At 39.1% G+C, this 19,394-nt stretch overlaps 1 protein-coding gene across 1 annotated transcript in view; it reads right to left on the minus strand.

Annotated features, from left to right (window-relative positions):
- Nucleotides 1–19,394, minus strand: part of LOC135090262 (voltage-dependent calcium channel type A subunit alpha-1-like) — a 290,421-nt gene that overhangs the window by 51,590 nt on the left and 219,437 nt on the right. The window contains exons 19-25 of the mRNA XM_063986871.1: nucleotides 16,468–16,619; nucleotides 15,202–15,312; nucleotides 14,243–14,432; nucleotides 12,882–12,994; nucleotides 5,708–5,725; nucleotides 584–844; nucleotides 246–389 (exon numbers count right to left, since the gene is read on the minus strand). Coding sequence (XP_063842941.1) covers nucleotides 246–389; nucleotides 584–844; nucleotides 5,708–5,725; nucleotides 12,882–12,994; nucleotides 14,243–14,432; nucleotides 15,202–15,312; nucleotides 16,468–16,619 — 989 coding nt within the window. The remainder of the gene's footprint in view (nucleotides 1–245; nucleotides 390–583; nucleotides 845–5,707; nucleotides 5,726–12,881; nucleotides 12,995–14,242; nucleotides 14,433–15,201; nucleotides 15,313–16,467; nucleotides 16,620–19,394) is intronic.

A 19,394-nucleotide genomic window follows, 5' to 3' on the forward strand; every position in this document is an offset into this window, starting at 1 on the left:
TGAACCAAAACAGCTGGACAAAATCTATGTTCCATGTGATGCTGTTAAGAATTTCACAGCTATGAGTTGAAATGATTTGCTACGGAGTATAATTTCAAATGTCACTAACAGCATAAGTGACAGTATCACAAATCCTTCAGTGTCTATATGTTTATTTGTACCAAGTATTAGTAGGTAACTGAGATTATAATTGTCACTAGTTGTCTAAGAGTAAGCCACACATCATCCACTACTGCAAGACTTACTGTGGCCAACCCTCGCCAGTCTGGACAGCGAAGAGCGTCAGCATGGCAGCCATAACATTGTCGTAGTGAAAACTCTGCGCTAACCACTTCCTTGGCTTCACCTCTGGCGGACGCTCATATGTACTGAACACAAAAAACTCACCCCTGGAAGAGTTACACCATTAGAATCTACTTATCATTCATAAAACTTCAATTCAGTGATTCTGCCTAATCTTGAGTAAGTGTATGTAACTGAGGCAAACAGTATATATATGTCTTTACATGAAGCACTATCATGATCTAAGATACAATGTGACTGGTGAGAGATCAAAGAGACATGGCAAACACAGCCCACTTACTGACATTCGTCCTCTACATCCACACTCTCATCGGTGCAGTAGAAAAACTTTCCGTTAAAAAGTTGTACAGCTATAACGGCGAAGATGAATTGAAACAGTATGTACACGATGAGGATATTGAACACATTCTTGAGGGAGTTCACAACACAGTCAAACACAGACTTCAGCTTGGGCACTCTCTTGATGGTCTTGAGAGGTCGCAGCACTCGCAGCACTCGGAGAGACTTGATGGTGCTGAGGTTCTGGCCGGTAGTACTGCCCCTGTATACACACAGACACACATGGGTAAATGAATGCCTCTCTGGAGTGCATTTCAGGAGGCAGCATTGCTTTACTGCTGTCTTAATGCAAGTTGAGTAAGGACCAGGGACAAATTATTGCAATGGGAGAGCATTTTAATAAAATTTTGAGTAGCAAAGGGGGAGTATAGCACATAACACTTTCTGAACCATAAGGCTAAGCAGGTAGATATTAATAATGCATAAAAAACATTACTGTGCACAGTTGAAACAAGTCAGTAGCAGCTAACTGGATGCTTGCTTACTCAATAAAACAAAAAATATAAACTCTCTAGTGAGATACATATAATTCCGACCATAGTTTCTGAGCTACAACAAGACATGAGGTACCAATTTCCAAAACAACAGGGGTGCACGCGCAGCTGACACACTACTCCTGGTGGCAAGACACAGGCCGCGCTGGGACACACTCTGGCCACTCATCACCACCACTTTCAAAGGCCACATGGATCATTTCTTGGGTTCTCGTGGGTGCTTTTGTCTCATGGATGCAGAATTCTCTATAAATGATCACTAGTACTATGGAAACACCTTTGAAAACCTCAGTAATTTCCACTAGGGTCTCAAAAGCTGTGAGGATGAGGTGCCAGAGTGCTGGGGAACACGGCCACAGACATACAGGTGGTCACACCAGCAAGACAACTGGGAACATAACTCAATGTCAAATTTTCTTGTATACATGTTGCGCACTAATGGTGGATTACTGTGGACTGCTGTTTGTATATATGATTTGGGAATGGATATGTTGTTCATTGGTAAATACTGATGTGTCTACATAACTGAAGGGTCTTGTTAACTGTTCATGTGATTATATTACTGATGAGCTTGCAAGTGGTTGGGAGTTGATTAAAAGTCACCACAACTTATACAGTGGTAAATACAATAATAATAATAATAATAATAATAATAATAATAATAATAATAATAATAATAATAATAATAACAATAATAATAATAATGATAATAATAATAATAAATATATCTTAATGAAGACACATTATGCCTACTGTAATCATGCAAATCTAAGTAATACAGCTTTCCTTGCACTTATATCAAAATCACTTCATTAATTCAAATAAGCTAATGAAAATTATGCCACATTATGTACAGCAGAAGCTTTTCACTTCAATCTCTACTGCTTTCATCCTTAGAATAACAAATACCAACTTTAATGTGCCACCAAAAAAAGTGAAAACAAGAATATCAAACTTAATATCTACAGTATATCACCTTAAAGCTAGGATTACTAGTCTAATAGCAAAAAAAATAGTAGATGATGCTGCACTAAATGTATGGTTATAATATATCTACTTAATAAGCTTTGGTGGTCAAATATTTGGCATGTGGTTTCCTTTAAAAGTTGCAAGATTTATCTGTTTGGTCTGACAATGTTGTGATGTGGATTTGTGATGCTGTAGAGCTCAGGAGTCGTGGGAAAGTACTGTGTGTTCTTTGCATTTTCCTTGCTCAGTGTTGACCTAACCTCTTCCCTCTCTCCTCAACACTCACCACACCCCAACACAGACTCTCACTTCCTCTCCTGGCTTTCATATTTTTGTCATCTCTTCATCCTCCTTCCACACACCACATGATCATTCACAACCTTCCAAAATGCTTCAAGTGTTGTCACAACCCTTCATATTACTCTGCCATCACTCACACTCTCTTATGTCTATCCTGTTCTTTCCTTGTGTGTGTGTGTGTGTGTGTGTGTTTGGGTTTGTGTGTGTGTTTGTATACCTGTTCTGACACTCACAAGTCAAAAGGCCACACAAGGTGTCACTGGCCACAGTGGCCACCCCCAGGGAGCAGGTGTGTCTCGGACCATGACACCCTAACCATGCCTCACTCATGCACTTACAAAACATAACCATTTCTTTGTATTCTTATTTCATCAAATCACACTGTTCTATTTTCTTCAAACTTCAAAACTTAACATTTCTAGATGCTTCTCTGTATAGAAGTAAAAAATTCTGACTTCAAATCTTTAGGTTAAACTCCTTAGATGTATTAAAATTGCTATAAACTTTTCAGCAGTCTAATATAATGGCCTCATTTTTTATTGCATTGCATTAATGGAGGGAAAATATTTACAAGGGGACAACTACAGGCAATTCTCACAGACAGCAGAGGCCACCGTACCAGGCAGGGCACCACACCAATGCTTCACAAACTCACGCCTCACATTCAGTACATCACAACAAAAAAAATAATGCAGCAAAATTTTGTTACAATTCCCATTATGTCAACATCTTAAATTTCATGTTGATAAAATCTGAACATGTGATGGAAAAAAAAAGAAAAAGGTCTCTTCAAAACTATAAATATTTAAAATTTCATATTTTCATCAAGATGAATATCAAACAAAGAAATCTGCATAGTGTTTCAAAGCAATTAGCAAAATCTTAATACAAAATATTTCACATGTGAACACTATATTTAATGCTTTGTTACTGAATGCATTGAATGACACACACGGAAATGCACACACACACTCACACACTTGATAGCAATGCCTTAAAAGAGCCAAAGGCTTCATGGATGCTTCAGTTTGCAATCATATCCATTTACTTTAATATTTACAAAACTATTCCTAAATTGTCATTAGGGTAAGAAAAAATATGCTTGAATTTTTCAGCACTACATGGTGATCCCATATAGAAGACTATCACTCAGAATAATGATTAGTCAATACAACTACCAAGAAGTAGTAATAGTAGCAGTAGCAACAGTAGTAGTAGTAGTAATATATATATATATATATATATATATATATATATATATATATATATATATATATATATATATATATATATATATATATATATATAAAACAGAAGTTTTCAAGAAACTATCTAAATCTGTGCAGTCTGAGAGATGCACTTGAGATAGAGAAATATGGAAGACTTACCAACATAAACAAATATGATGAAGAACATTACTCATAACACAACTCATAGAGAAGACAGAGCAACAGGAGAGAGAAGGTTCACCATGCAGAAGCCTCCAGCCTGGGGTGAGGTGGCAGCCCCAGGCTGGTCATGCTCCCCCCCAATCCCTCCCCTACACATACGCATAAAGAGGAGTTTGGGGCGGAGAGGCCCTACATTAATACCAAACTGCTCACTGACCATGTGGAGGGCATGGCCAGGAATGGAACTGTCATGAAAACATTTTTCACTTTATCAACAGTCTCTGAACTGTCTGTCCTGAGGATGTTATGAAAGTACAAGATGCTAAATTATCAGCAACTCTTGTGAAAGCTAATGGAGTGATCAATTGATGGGGGCAAGTTGTAGATATTATTTTCAGCAGGAATTTTGAATACCTATTACATGATGATGCAATTCTGCTTATTTCATTGTTAACATAAAGTTCACCAAATATTTCTGGATCCAAAATGCTGTAAATGTACTTATAAAGATCACAAACTCATAAAGAAAATTCATAACTATGAGGTCTGACAATTTTTCATTAATAAATTCAAGTCAGCCAATATCATTGCTCCAAATAGAATAAACTATTGTGTACATAATGGAAACATCATTACTTTGAACTGCTTGTGGCAGCAAACACCATCAATTTGGCTCTGCAGTAAACAGTCATATGACCAGATGACTGAAAGCAAGACTGTTTTCATGACACCTCCTCCTCCAGACCAAGAGTTCCTGAGGGCAGGCTACTGATGAGAAACCACGCAGGCAAAATATCTCATACGACAAGAGAGAAAATACAAGACATGAGTTGAACATACATGCATAAGGGAGGGAGGTTATGTAGTTTGGTAGATAGTGGTGTCAAAAACACATGAAAGGAGATGAATTTATCCTACATCTGATGGCAGAGATAAAACAGAAGACCAATGAGGCAAAAGTTACAAGTAGAAAACAGCTGCAGTTAGAATTGAAGAATACAAAACCCCTAACCATAGAGGCAAGTTGCTGGTCACATGACTTTGTGACTGATGCTGTCAGGCAGCAGGAATGACAGAAGGGAAGTCAATACAGATGAACAAGTAGCTAGTGAGAGATGCAGGAGTGATTGGTGTTCTTGTGAAAAGTTGCATGAGGAAACTGTAAAAATTATGGTGAAAATCTGCTAGATCATTTTGGATACGTTTGTGTTCTTTCTCATTGCATTTCATAGAGAAAATGGAGAAAAAATCCATTACATATTTCCACTGTATCAAGGCCAGAATGTTAAAATGTCTGACGTAGTATTTGTGTGTTGCTATTTCGTGTCTTGGCAGTTTGTTTTCTTCCTTACGTACAACTGTTCAAGACTGACAGCATGCAAAAATATTGATAAAATTTACAAATTACCAAACATTGACTCAAATTTATGCTCTAGGACTATAACTCTAGTGTGTGTGACTAAGAGGAGCGTCCAAATCCCCTGAGCGTCTAGGGCCCTTGGGCGCCCGCTGGTAGTGAGGTCGACTAGGACATGCAGCTATAACCCATTGACGTCTCATTAGTGGAGTTGTTGCACTGGTATAAATCATGATAAACCTTGTCCAAAAGAGGTTTGAAGTATTAGTACACTTCTTTTGTGGCATTTCTTAGTCCAACTTTCTACAGCCTTGATATGCAAATCTTTACCCAAACCTCTTGTATTATACCTTGTCATGCTCCTTTACATATTGGCATAGCAATGGCAGAAAAGCTGATGAGTAAACAGTAGTTGCAAGAATACTGAAATAATCAATAGTAATCTGAGTCAAATGGAAAGTGCATACACCAGGAATCATTTCAAATAATATGGGAATGTATAACTCCTCTCACTGCCACTTAAGACTATCATCATCCATGGTTTCCTCACTTACTTCAGTTGCAGGGAGGGTCTGCAGAAGGAAAGAAGACATGAGCTTATGAAACCTGACCCTAGAAGACAAGGCTTACAAATTGCTGCCAAGGTGATGTCATGAAATTGACTATGAAATGCTTACTATTTGAAAACCTTGAAATGCAAACACACACACATGAATACACACATTAATAATAAGTAGTATCCTATAAAACAACCTTAGTATGAATATAAGTCCATACCAAGAAAATATTAGCTAAAGACTTATGCTAAATGGCTTAATAATCTCATCTGATTACCTAAACAAACATGAGATCTTTATGATTCTTATAAGCCTTCCCATGTACAGGAAGGCCACCTTAGTAATATTAATTCACATGCTTCCTAAATCATGGTATATTAAATTGTACCTATAATGTGAATAATCCTTACTAGGAGAAGAATTTATACATCCAATAAGATCCTGAATGGTGCAATTTGGTGGACACACAAACTTGTGCTGCCTAATACTCATTCTTTACAGTATGGGGAAAAGAAGTGTAAGCAATGCAATTTGAATTTTGCTTGTGTTATGGTCTCTCATTGAATTTTGCTAATTTTGGGTCAACAAATCACACTGTGTATCTGAGGGTTGCCTGTACTGGTACATCATATTTGGTGAAGTTCATGCTCTTCATTTATCACACAACACATTAACCTAACCTGGCACTATTCAGGACCCTACTGCAGATATATGGAAAACTCATGAAGGTCTGCTTCACACTCAACATTCTCATTAAAGATGCATCACCAAAACCTTTTCAGTGGTTGTGACTTGGTGTGCTAGCACTGCCTTCCCGTGTGTGTGTTGTGGCACGGGCGTGTGCTGAGAGCTGGGTTAAATTATCATGCCATTGAAATAAACACTTAAAACACATATGTTATTGATGATTTGTTATAGTCTGTCAATTACAGTTCTCTATTATTTATGGAGCTGATTTATCACAGAATGTGTCATCTGTACAGTGGGCCCCACAATAATGAACATTAGATGTTCATTGACTGATTTATTAATTATTCAAATATGTTCTCAGTCCTCTTGTTTTCCTAATCCATGGCTGGCATGGGATGAAGTGTGGTGAGGGATGACGCATGATGAGGAAATCTATGAGGAACACAGAGGAACACAATCCAAATGGCACCAGCTGGTGTGATGGTGGTGGTCAATTCATGGTTTGTGGTGCTGGTATGCATGGCTGGGTCACTGGACAGTGATTGGCATGGGTGGCACACTCTCACAATGGTAATAGAAGGGGGAATTCCTTACACAGTTTTGTATTTATTATGCAAAATAGTCTGGTATTTGATTTGTACTTAGTCCGAACTGTTTGTTAAGGCGAGGCCCACTGTGTATGTATATATGGTGAGCATTTGAACGATGGAACCACTACAATGTTCGGACATCATGGTGGTATGTGGCAACTGTCACTCTTGGTGGCCAGCACAGGGCTGGCACCATCAACTAGGCACAGCTGCAGTCACCTTGTATCACCTACTTGTGTTTCCCTAGCAACAGTATACAGGGCCGGGCCCCGTGTGTGAGACAGGTGGATGATCGTGAGGTGTCTGTAACCCAAGGAGACGCACTGAACCACACTCCATCACTCGGCTCACCAGCAGCCGCCTCGCCACGGCCAGCAGGGCAGGTGTGTGCATGGCAAGGTGCCACACAGCACACACAACACACCATCTGCTCACCGCATGTGATCTCGTCTCAATACAGTGAGCAGACTTGGAGCTAAGCTCTGTTATCCTTTCTCTAAATCTGTTACTATCCATCTTACTTTTCAAGTCATGAAAATTTCTTAATCAAACTACATTTCAGTCTCCAGTACATTCTAATTATCAATGCTCCTATTTGGGAGACTGAGCATGTTAATGCTATCTAAACATCAAACTTATACTTAAGTATGCTCCTCTGTTCTTCCATCACTCCTAATTGAAAATTTTTGGTTCACTTTTTACAGTTCCATTTCTCTTCCTTTTTTAATGTTTTAATGATAGTGGACTCTGCATCCTTGAATGTTTCAAAGTGCCTCCTTGTAACAAAATCAGTCAATGTACCAGGCTGATGTTTCCCACACAGGGAAGCAGCCAAGACCACAGGGTGTCCAGACACACACACACACACACACACACACACACACACACACACACACACACACACACACACATACACTTACACTCACAACTATTCCCTCACATCTAATCCTCTACAGCTATGCCTCTTATATGATAATAACTTGAAAGTATGTGAAAACTTTTCATGTATCCTCTCACTCTCACTCTCTCAATTACAGTGTTATCATTGTCATTATCTTGCAAATAAAAAGGACTCATTTTCGTGCAAAAATATCAAACAGATGATGTGTCTGACAGTGTGGGGATACTCTCAAAACACTGACAGTGATGTGAGATGATGTACCTTTTTGGTACACCAAACAAGGAAATAACAGCTTCCTCCATGCCAAGGAAAGCGAGGGAGTCAGTGAAATCAATGAGCAGGCGCACATCTAAGCACTCACGTTTTCTTTTCCTTTGATCAATGAGTGTACATGAACACAGACTAAGAACAAAATGCCATGTGTCAGAGTTGAGGCTCTAAGTTCCTGTAAACATACTGTACTACATTCACTCTCAATACTGTTTTTCTTGGTAAAGATATGAAAACATATATAATGATAAGTTTATAATAATCAACTTTGAGGAGTGTGTGAACTAAAGAATGGACCTAATGCAAGTGCACGTCTTGACACACGTCTCCTGGTTTCTGACCTCTATGCAAAATGTTACGAGTACTTCCTCAGATCAGATGCATGAGTAAAAGTAGCAAACGTCCACCATGTTGACAGTAACACACAGAGGGAGATGACATCTGTTAAGTAACTTTTGCACTATGAAAACAGCAAGTAATCATAACAGGTAGAATTCAAAGCAGTAAGTGAATCAAAGTTTTCAATAAAAGCATTTCATTCCTTGGCAGCAAAACTAAACTTAAAGAGACCTGACATAAAATTTTTTTATAAAAAAGGTAGGTATATTTTAGCCATGCGCATGGTGTTGCATCGGCTACTCTGATTATGCTCAGACTAAACCTCTTTGTTTATACTCTGCCAGAGAGCTACAGTAGGAGTAACCAGAACACTGAGGGAAGGGAGGGGCCTATCAGGGAGAGGGAAGGCAGCTTCTGGGTCAAGGAAGCAGCATCAAAGAACACAAAGTAGAGCTACAGAATGGTCAAGATCTAACTCCTGGGAAACACATTGTAGCTATTAAAAAGACATAAACTTAGAACACTTTCTGATAGCTGAGGAGCTACACAAATAAAAATTCATTACTGAGTATGGAAGTCAAAAGTGAGTTAATGCATGATATAGAATATTACAGACAAATGTAAACCACTAACATCTAGTCAGAGAGGGACCGGGGACTTATTGTTTATTATTACCAACTATGAGATGAAAGTAATTACTAACAATGGATTAGTTAAAGGAGGGTTAAATATGGATCTCCATGTAAACAACATGAAAGTGAATCCAATCAATGACAGGCTGACACCAGTCACCACTCTGATCCCGGTGCTACACACACACCAACAGTTAGGCACAACACAGCTCGCCAGATATTAGTATGATCTTGTTTTGGGAAAAAAAAAGAGCAACACGTGAAAACAGGAAACTATCTAAAGGTTAAGCACCACGTCAAACACAACTCCATGTAACACCATCATGATTCCACCCACATCAGTCATTGAAAACCCTACACACACTGCCCCAGGGAACTCCCACTACCTTTATCTATCCTGAACATATATTTAAAAAGCTACAAACCTAAGGAAGGATTCAGGGATGTGATGTTCAGATGGTTAGATCTCAATACAATAAGGCTTAAAATTGAATCTCTTTCGGCAACAAACAGATTAATGTCTTGGATTTGAAAAGAACACAAAAGGTGGTATTTTCCTTCCACACCACACTCAGGACAGCCTGATTAGCTAAAGGGGAGAAGGAACCACCTCAGAGAAGGTTAGGTTAAGTTAGGTTGTTGTGGGGTTTCCCTGCAATATAATATAGAGTTTTTCTATGACCTGCATTGGCAATAATGGCTCAAAGATGAAAATAACCTACACCTTGCTGTGAAAGAACATGAAAGAATAAATGAAAATGGACACTGATAATATGGAGGCTAAATTGTTTGTTGAAAGGTTTTTCAGATCTTATTATGGGTTTTTCTTGTAGTGGAGAGCTACCCTTAATGGCCAGCTGGTGGATCCATAAGCCGAGTGATGCACAGACTGGTCTCCGGGTCAGTGACTGTGCAAGTGTGCAGTGGTGAGTGTGCTGGCGTGTTGGAAAATGTGCCAAAACTGGAAAAGCACTTGGTGTAGAAAATATGTACAAGTTTGTTGAAGTATTTTTCTAGTAAAGAGACTAAGTGGTAAACCTTTCCTTGTTCCTTACACAGTGAACACAGATGTATGTGAGTCTGCACACCGAACAGTCGTTACTACAGCACACTGTTACCAACCCAACCTCCACTGACATACACTGATTTTTTTTTAAATTTAACTTCAGAGGAATGAGTGAATAATACTTCATATTTCTCCATAAAAAGTTGGTAAACTATACTAAAAATTATTCCAAAGTTTCTAGATTTATAAATTACAGTTTGACATTCACCACAAAAATCTAAAAATTATTCCTTTAATCATACCATGTCACATTAGACTATACAATAAGTAATTTCAAAATCTTTATGCATGAATTACACTTTGATATTCAACTCAAAGTCTGAAAACTGATCCTTTTAATTACATATATTTAGAACAAAGTCTTACAAGGCAGGTTCAATGAACTCTTTCAATCTTTTGACTTTTACAGCTGCCCCTCAAGCCTGATAAAATGCTGCAGTGAAAGTTTACAATACAATTCTGAAGGACACCACTGATGGTAAGAGTGAGTACCAAGTCTTTTAGTGCTATTAATTTAATTTCCGTCCAATGAAAAGAGTAATAAGTGACATTTAAATGGTGCCACTTGGAGGTTAGGCTATCAGTGAGTACATCCCTTCCTAGACCACAAGCAACAACCAGTGAGACCTCAAGTCACAGCCAGACAGTCCACACCTCCACCACGCAGCCACCAGGGCACTGACGCACTACAGATCCGGTGACAAGTGTCTACAACAGGTGGATGTAATTGTAACCTTGGTGGATGTGAACTGTGGTGTAAATCTTGGGTATACTTACAGGAAGGCAAAGGCAATGAGAGCGCACAACACCACGAGGGCGTCTAAGACATTCCACAAGTCTCTAAAATAAGACCCCGGATGTAACATTACCCCTAAATCAACAACCTGAAAATTGACGTGTTTTAATTACAGTTATTTCTCTTGGCTTCCATCAGTTTTATAATGTGTTTTCAACCTCACTATGCTGAAAAGAAATAAAAATATAGAAAACTCAGATACATTCAGAAAACTCTATATCAGCTATGTTGCTAAAAAATAATATCTTGTACTTGTTGCCAGTAATGTGATGAGAATAGAGTGTATTTCAAAAGAAATTAGCTGCTGTTGGACAGTATCAGCTGAAATTGTTACATTATATTACCAAAAATCTCTGAAATAATTATAATCATATAAAAGTATAAAAAATGTTAACATGTAAAATATATTATAAGAGAGAGAGAGAGAGAGAGAGAGAGAGAGAGAGAGAGAGAGAGAGAGAGAGAGAGAGAGAGAGAGAGAGAGAGAGAGAGAGAGAGAGAGAGAGAGAGAGAGAAATATAAAAAAATAAATAAATAAAAAGACAAACTGAAAGACAACTAAAAACAAAAACTGACTGATTGCACACACAAATAGTACAACAAGTAATGTACAGACAGCAAGGCAGAGTGTGTGGTGTCATGCAGGGAGCCACGACACAGCACTGGGTGGTTCACGAGCCAGCAGAAACCGGCAGGTCACACCACACCCTGTGCCCACCAACACCGTGCAGACACACCACCTAGACTATGAACACCAGCAATAAATTAATCACAAATGATGAAGCTCAGAATATGAAGCATTCTTGCATCACAGATTTGAGTGCTGCTTTCTTGAGAGCTTCAAAATCCTAATCTTCTCATTTCTGTTCAATTTGTCCCTAGTTCATCACAATCCAGCACCAAATAAACAGGAGCCAAGAGTGCAACCAAATTACAGAAATCCCTCAGTGCAACTTACTGGCAGAGAATGAATAACTGCAACCTTCAGGGAGAGTAACCATAAGGATTCAAAGATGGTGTTCAAGGATGACACTCCACCCACACGGACAAGACACAACACCCTCACAGACACCAGCTAAATGTCAACTTCCAAATACAATTCAAGAATGTGACAACAGCAACACATGAACCTCTTTTTTCTAGTGATCAAAGACAATAGCAGAAACAATGATCACCACCAAAACTGAACTTAAATATTTCCTGAAATGAATATCTGCTGAACCTACAGACAATGAGACTTTAAGAAGGCAACTCCTTCTGAAGATAAACACTCATCATGTGTTCCTCCTATCACCATGAGTCAGGCACATCAGAGCCTATCCCTCTGATGCACAACAGCAGGCTAAGTCTACATGTCAAGGTATTTGTTGCCTTCCAGTTGTGAGGAGTGAAATAGAGTGTTTCTGTAAGGAATCAATGGTCTTCATTTAATTATATATTTGAAAAAGGTGATGAGCCTGTTTAGCACTCTCTTGCCTACCATGTGTGCATATTTCGTGTGAAGCATAATGCAGTGATGCAGCCTCCTCTGGAAGCTGTCACCTCTGGTAATGTGAAGCAAATGAATGCATATGCTAAAGATACACAGAATAATGAGAATTATGGGTATGATTTTCAACAGCAATAGGACACACACACACACACACACACACACACACACACACACACACACACACACATGTGTGTGTATAGCATCTGCATATACAAACACACTCCCACACCACCCTCACACACACATATACACACACACACACTCAGCATTACCTAGCTGTGAAGCTCACATGTGATGAAATCTTAAGCGTACCTCTACTGAGGAACATTGGCTGTGACAGCCTGAACACTACATTCAACAGATAAACAAACAACAAAAGGTGCACATCTACTCACATCATATCAAAACAAAATGAAACGGCTGCACATATGACAACCACGGAGTCCAATATGTTCCAAAAATCCCTGAGGTATGATCCAGGGTGAAATATCACCCCTAAGTCTATCACCTGTGAGGGAGACGCAGGCATTAGTGCGGCGGTGGTAAACTTGTCACTGGTCAAGACTTAACACTGATAAACACACCACGACAGGCAAGTCACTTGGAACTTGCTGCCATGAAGTGATGTCAAGTCACTTGAGCTCTCACTGTATTAACATGCACACTTTACATAAATTTACTGGTTTACTGTGACATTACATAATACTGGAGTGAAACAGAAAATAATACTTTGTAAATATAAAAAATATACCACCACCAGTGCAAGTATGGGAGGTGAATACTGTGCCTATGTATGGTACAGCCAGTATAACAATACAAAGTAGTACCTCCACTCATTACCAATGGAAGATTATACTTTCAAGCCAATACCATGTGCTTCCACTGAACAGATTTACAACTGTAGATATTATGATCTCAGCAGTGGAATTTACTGATCTGGCCTACAAGTGAACAGTGTTGTCAGCCTTCAAGACAAAATGCACTCTACTGTTCATTGAAACATTTGCTGGACTCCTTGTTTTCCTGCGTGCCAGTCTGAGAGTGTGAGCTTATCCTTGGTCAACTGGCCACAGAATGAAAACAGTTCTTGCTTACAATGGAAACCCTTCAAAAGTATTTGAATTTTCTGGGTTTTAAGACAAATGAATGCAAACACTCATCTCCACACCGGGCTAATGTCCCCACATGGAGGGTAGCCGAGACAAATGCACACACACTACAACATACAAGTACTTAAGACTTGAGGAGGCAGCACAGAACTCTTGACTGACACACTGAGGGTGCTCGGACCATTACAACACTGGTGGGGCTGACAAACTGACAGTCATGTTATGGTAACACACATTACGTGGTGACAAAACATGACAAAAATAAATGATAATATAAATCAACTAAAAAAAATGAAGAAACTAAAGTACTTATCTTATATAGAAGTAAATATATATTTAATGCTTATTTATTAAAATTTTCAAGATGCTGTTGAGATAAAGAATTAAATTAGACCACTAAGAGAAACTTATATAATTTACACTGTAGAAGTTTACAGTTAAATGATGTCAGAAATATTCCTAATACTCTAATATAAGAAAATATCAATGTGAGGCCATAAATTTTAGGATGTCTCATTTATCCAGAAAATTCCTAAACAAATAACAAATAATGACAAATAATCAGAGAAAATATAAGAAAAATCTTACTATGCTCATAAGTATGGCCAGTTTACTTTTAGGTGTGAAGACAGTGCACTTGTACTTACTTTCAGGATCATTTCTATGGCAAAAACTCCTGTGAAGGCATAATCAAAATAATTGAGGACCTCATTCCACTCCGAGTCCTCCACCACAGGATCCTCTGAGGCCAAGGCAATACTAGACAAGGTGATGACAATCATGATGAAGAAATCAAAGTAGCGAAGATTCACCACCCAATGCGCTGCCCTGCGGATCCTGCAACACAACACTCAGGTCAGGACGTGGCCTTTGGAGGGCTTTATGTGTTGCACCATTGTGTCACTTCCACATATGTTGCAAAATTATTATATCATTTAGAGATTACAGACAGAAACATCCACACATGTAGCATAATTGTTACATCCATGAAGAGATTACTGGCAGACACACATCACCTGAAGATCAGTAACTCCACACGGTAGAGCATTTCTAAACCAAATCTAACATCATTATTCTCTTTGCCACTACAGTCATCCCTCCTTCATCTTCCACACTGTAAAAACTGTTTGCATGGAGACACAGGAGAGAAAAGAGGGAAAACAGAAGCTCAATTTTGTCTTTTACACTGCAGACATATTCATGAGGGCTTAGCACAAAAGTGTCTAAAATGTCAAAGGTATTAACACATTCTCTGCTGTTTGGTATATTTTTCCTTTATCACTAAGCACTCTGGGACATTTCTTTTCACTCAACAACTAAAAACTGCAAAACCTATTCTTTTCATCCCTTTCTTTTTTCTGAGTGCTTATAAAGATTTCATTCAAAGTTCTTAGTGCTGTGAATTGTTGTGTATCACAGTGAAAAAGTTAAAGAAAATTAGCCTAGCAGTGAAAGTGTTAATAATCTAATCTTACATCACCATCCACCTCCTTCATCACTCTGAACTCTGAAGATATAGTGACATCACATTTAGTTTAAGTTGGCATGTCTTCAGGTGATCTTATCTGCAGAAGCAAAGATTTGATAGAAGTGTGGGTGTTCTTACGGGTTTGTGGGTGAAAGGATGAACATGGATGAGTATGGCAGCATTGGCTTGGGGCCCCCCATGTCATCCTCTTGGTTCTCAATATCCTTATCACTCTTGGTATCTTGCTTACTGGAGAACAGACTTGTATTAGATTCTGTGAAAAACTTGGCAATTTCTGTTAGTTGAGAAGAGCTTTCATTACATGTAACAAATACTAATTCATGCATTTCATCACTAATTCATTTCTTCCCACCTAAACACTTTTTCTAGTATAGATTTTCCATTCTTTTTTTTTTCAGCTTATCAAGTCATATCATCTTCTCTCATCTTACCTTTCATGGCATTTGGTTTCTTTCATATCACCATCAAATTCAATCTCTCTCTCTCTCTCTCTCTCTCTCTCTCTCTCTCTCTCTCTCTCTCTCTCTCTCTCTCTCTCTTTTCTTCTTCTCCAATTTCCTTAGTGTCTCAGTCAAGTACACAAGCCCAACCATATCATCAAGCCAGCATCACCACAAGGAAGGGTAGGCAAGAGAGGGCAGCCACACACTTAGTCACACATCTAAGCCTCTCAGCCTTCCTGGGAAGCTAACTACACTGCATGGCTCAGGTGTGTAGCTCATCAGGGTCCCTCCTGTCCCTGGCCTGCCACCATAACTAGTTTATCCTCGTGTTATCATGATATATCCATCTCTCTCTCTTATATCTGACCCAAAGCAAAGCATGTCTCATTCTAATACATATACATACACACAACACAGTCTTCTATTCTATCTAACCAGAAGCCTTTTCAGAGTTCACAAAAGCATCATGCCTGTTTCCCTGATTCTCTTTCCAGTCAGTGATCCCATTGCTACTATCAAAGTTGAGTACTTGATATGTAAGCATAAAATTTGTCTAATTAATAATGAAAATTTATGCTATACACCACCATATCAATGTCTATCAACATCTAACAGTTATTTCTAATGTACTACACAACTAAATGTATTTTGAATATAACATTTTACCTTTTTGTGTATATAAAGATTCCAAAATATTCAACAATGTTTTTCTAGCTTTGTGGGTAATAGGCACAACAATGTATTATAAAACTTGTAAATGCAAGTTAATTTCAATCATCATACAAGGATAGATATATGTGGACTTGTGGAACCAAGGTCATGAAATTATCTAAGCATTTTTCAAGTATCATGGAGCATTATTTCATATTTTATGAGAACTGATAAATGTAAATGAAATTTAGTTGTTGAGAGCACCGCCTATGACCCACTGCAGACTTACTTCGATTTGCCATCACCCCCGGGGGATGGAGGGCAAATTTCTACCGTAGGAGGACCATCAGTATTGTTCTGTAGTGCCACTAATTCTTTTTCAAGCTCAGCTTGCTGCTTCTGTAGAGAAACGACACTTTCAGGATCTTGATCGTTGTCAGACTGCCGACGAAAACAGCAAGGGCGTCAAAATATGCTGAGGATGGCTGGGGGTTCGTGTTTATGACCAAAAAATTGCATAGCATTTTAAATCATAGCAATGGTGATACCCTGCAGACTAGCTTTACTATGGATCTTTTAGATCAAATGTGTTGTCTTAATCAAAGCAGATTGGCAGGCAGTGGGGTTTAGAGGAGTGAATCATGTGCTCATCCTTGACTGCTGCAGCGGCACAGTGACACAGTGACCGCCGGTGGCAGCGGCATCCAGGAGCACCAAATTATTGCCTTTCCTGCTGACAGGTCATGTGGAGAATGCTCCTTCATTTTTTGGATCTACTCTAGCAAATTAAAATTTTCAGTATGTATCTTGGAGTCTGGGAAAAGCCAGAAAAGAAGTATGAGCAACAACAATATCATTTACATGCCACTTGTATAATCAATATAGGGAAAAATTAATCTCAGCATATCAATGACAAATACAACACTAAATTCCAAAAAAGCTTCTTGACTTTATATGTCATGAACAAAAATCTTATATCCATAAAAAGTTTTATCTTGAGTCAAAGCATCACATAGATGTTTACAAAAAATACAATCCTTAAGATTAGAGCTGGGATTCTAATGTTATCAAAACCACAATAACTAATGCCTGGGGCGCATTTGAGGTTAGATTGATCATGTGTCTTTGAAACATTACTAGCCAATCATGAACTTACTGGAATGTGAGTCCTAGTTAGTACAAACCTTTCAATACATTTGGTAAGAGGAAATAAGATAGAGAGAGCTGACAGACACGAAACTACCGTCAGTTAGTCTAACCACAGAAATGCGCCCATAGAAGAAACATCAAGAGAACTCAGGAAGGGAAGCAATAATGACACCATGTTAAGAGGAAGGAAGCACAGCAACATATTGAACAGGGCTATGGGAGGCAGCAGCCACCCTAACGCACTACCGAGAAGCACTACCAGCTGCAGCCCAGGGAGCAGACCACCAAGATGGCAACTCAGAGCAAACCCCCAAATGCTGGATTAGGGAAAAGCTTTATGAGGGAAGGAGTCAGTTTGAGACCAGTTAGGCACCACAAGAAGACCACCCATCCCAGGTACTGGTGACAGGTACAGTTGGCTTAGGTTATGCAATGTGATGGTGAGAGGAGGCACTGAATGAGGCAGATGTATTTTATTTCCTTATGTATTCCTTATGTATTTCCCTATGTACTTTATTTTATGTTTCAGCTAAATCTACAGCAGTCTCAGGATTGGAACAGTTTCATTATGAAGGGTCAAGAGTAAACCAGTGTATGCTGTGGGGCTTTGCTGTGGAAATAGTGACCAGCTGTGCTATGCCTAAGTTCCTGGGATGTAGTAGAGTTGTCCACAAGATGACAATGAGGCTAAGAGTGTACATGATGTTCATACGAGTGTGTGGTGCTTTGTCTGGGGCAACGTGTGCAGGATTGCTGGCCTGGTATAAAGATAGATAGAAGCTTTAGCTGTTGACTTCTTCAGAAAGCCTGCAATAGAAGTGTAAGAGAAATAAAAGATTCCTGCTTCTTTTTGTGCTTCCTCTCACCACCACATTCCACTCACTTGTCTCACTCACACAATAGGTTAGGTTAGATGAGATGACCTAATTTAACCTAACCTACCCCAGTCCACCCCATTAGTAGCTGTGGTGGCTGATCTTCATATGGCCCAATAAAAAAAAGGTTTAGTAAGGGAAGGAGTAAGTTTGAGAATGTAAAAGTAGGATTAAGGAAACCACTACTGTAGATGCCTAGAACATGCCACCCTGATGTCCCGTCACAAGGGTAGAGAACAGTGAAGATCCAGGACTAAGTCTATGCTCCCCGTGACAGTCTGAGCAAAGGACTCTCCGTTAAGTGTTATCTTGGTCGGAGTGCATCTGACGGCCAGCTGTGGAGGTTCTGTTGCCAAGCCTCTACTCCTGCCTGAAGCACTAGGACAAAGCTGTCATCCTAATTCTACAGGAGCACACTGAAACTAGAGTGGTTCTACAGAAACACAAAGTAGTGTGCAATACTGTGCAACATAAAACTAAACACTGTGTGCCATTTAGTATTTCTCAATACTCTTTAGTATGAGAAACATTGTAAACGGAAGGCAAGGAACAAAAAGTTGGTGATTCCGTAAATGAAAAAATAAAAATGAAAATGAAAACAGAACCAGAAATAAATACATTGATTGTATATAAAATTGATAAACCATGATGTTGTCAACACAAAAATTGGTATTGGTCAGAGCCCATCGCCAAAAAGAGGTGGAGCCCAGACGGAGGAGTGTGGCGTTACCGTCAGTCCCAGCAGGCAAACAGAGATGAGAAAAATGTTAAGTAAAAAAACAGAGAAGACTCTTGGGGTCTTCTCCCATCATCACTGTTACACCTACAAAAGCGAAGACATGTTCAAAATTTGTGGGGAAAACACTTTAAAATCTATTAACACTATAAAACACACACTGATATCAACTATGTAGCACCTACAATAACTCATCTACATAAATCCACGCTATAGTTCCCATCACTACGTTACTCAAAATCAAGAAAGCTCCTCTGGTCACTGAGAGGGTGTCAAAAAGGAACAGTGTGTGGGAAGCGGCCACGTCCCAGTGGAGGGAGCGAGTACACATGTATGTTCTCTGAAATGCAGGAGTCATTCTTTCCTTTGGTCTACTGAGGCGCCTGCACACCTCAGCAGGGCCGGCCTGGGCTTGTCTGCTCTGTACACCCACTGTGCAATTTTAGAGCTTATATC

Source organism: Scylla paramamosain, chromosome 34 (assembly GCF_035594125.1).
Source record: "Scylla paramamosain isolate STU-SP2022 chromosome 34, ASM3559412v1, whole genome shotgun sequence".
In the NCBI taxonomy this organism is placed as follows: Eukaryota; Metazoa; Arthropoda; class Malacostraca; order Decapoda; family Portunidae; genus Scylla; species Scylla paramamosain.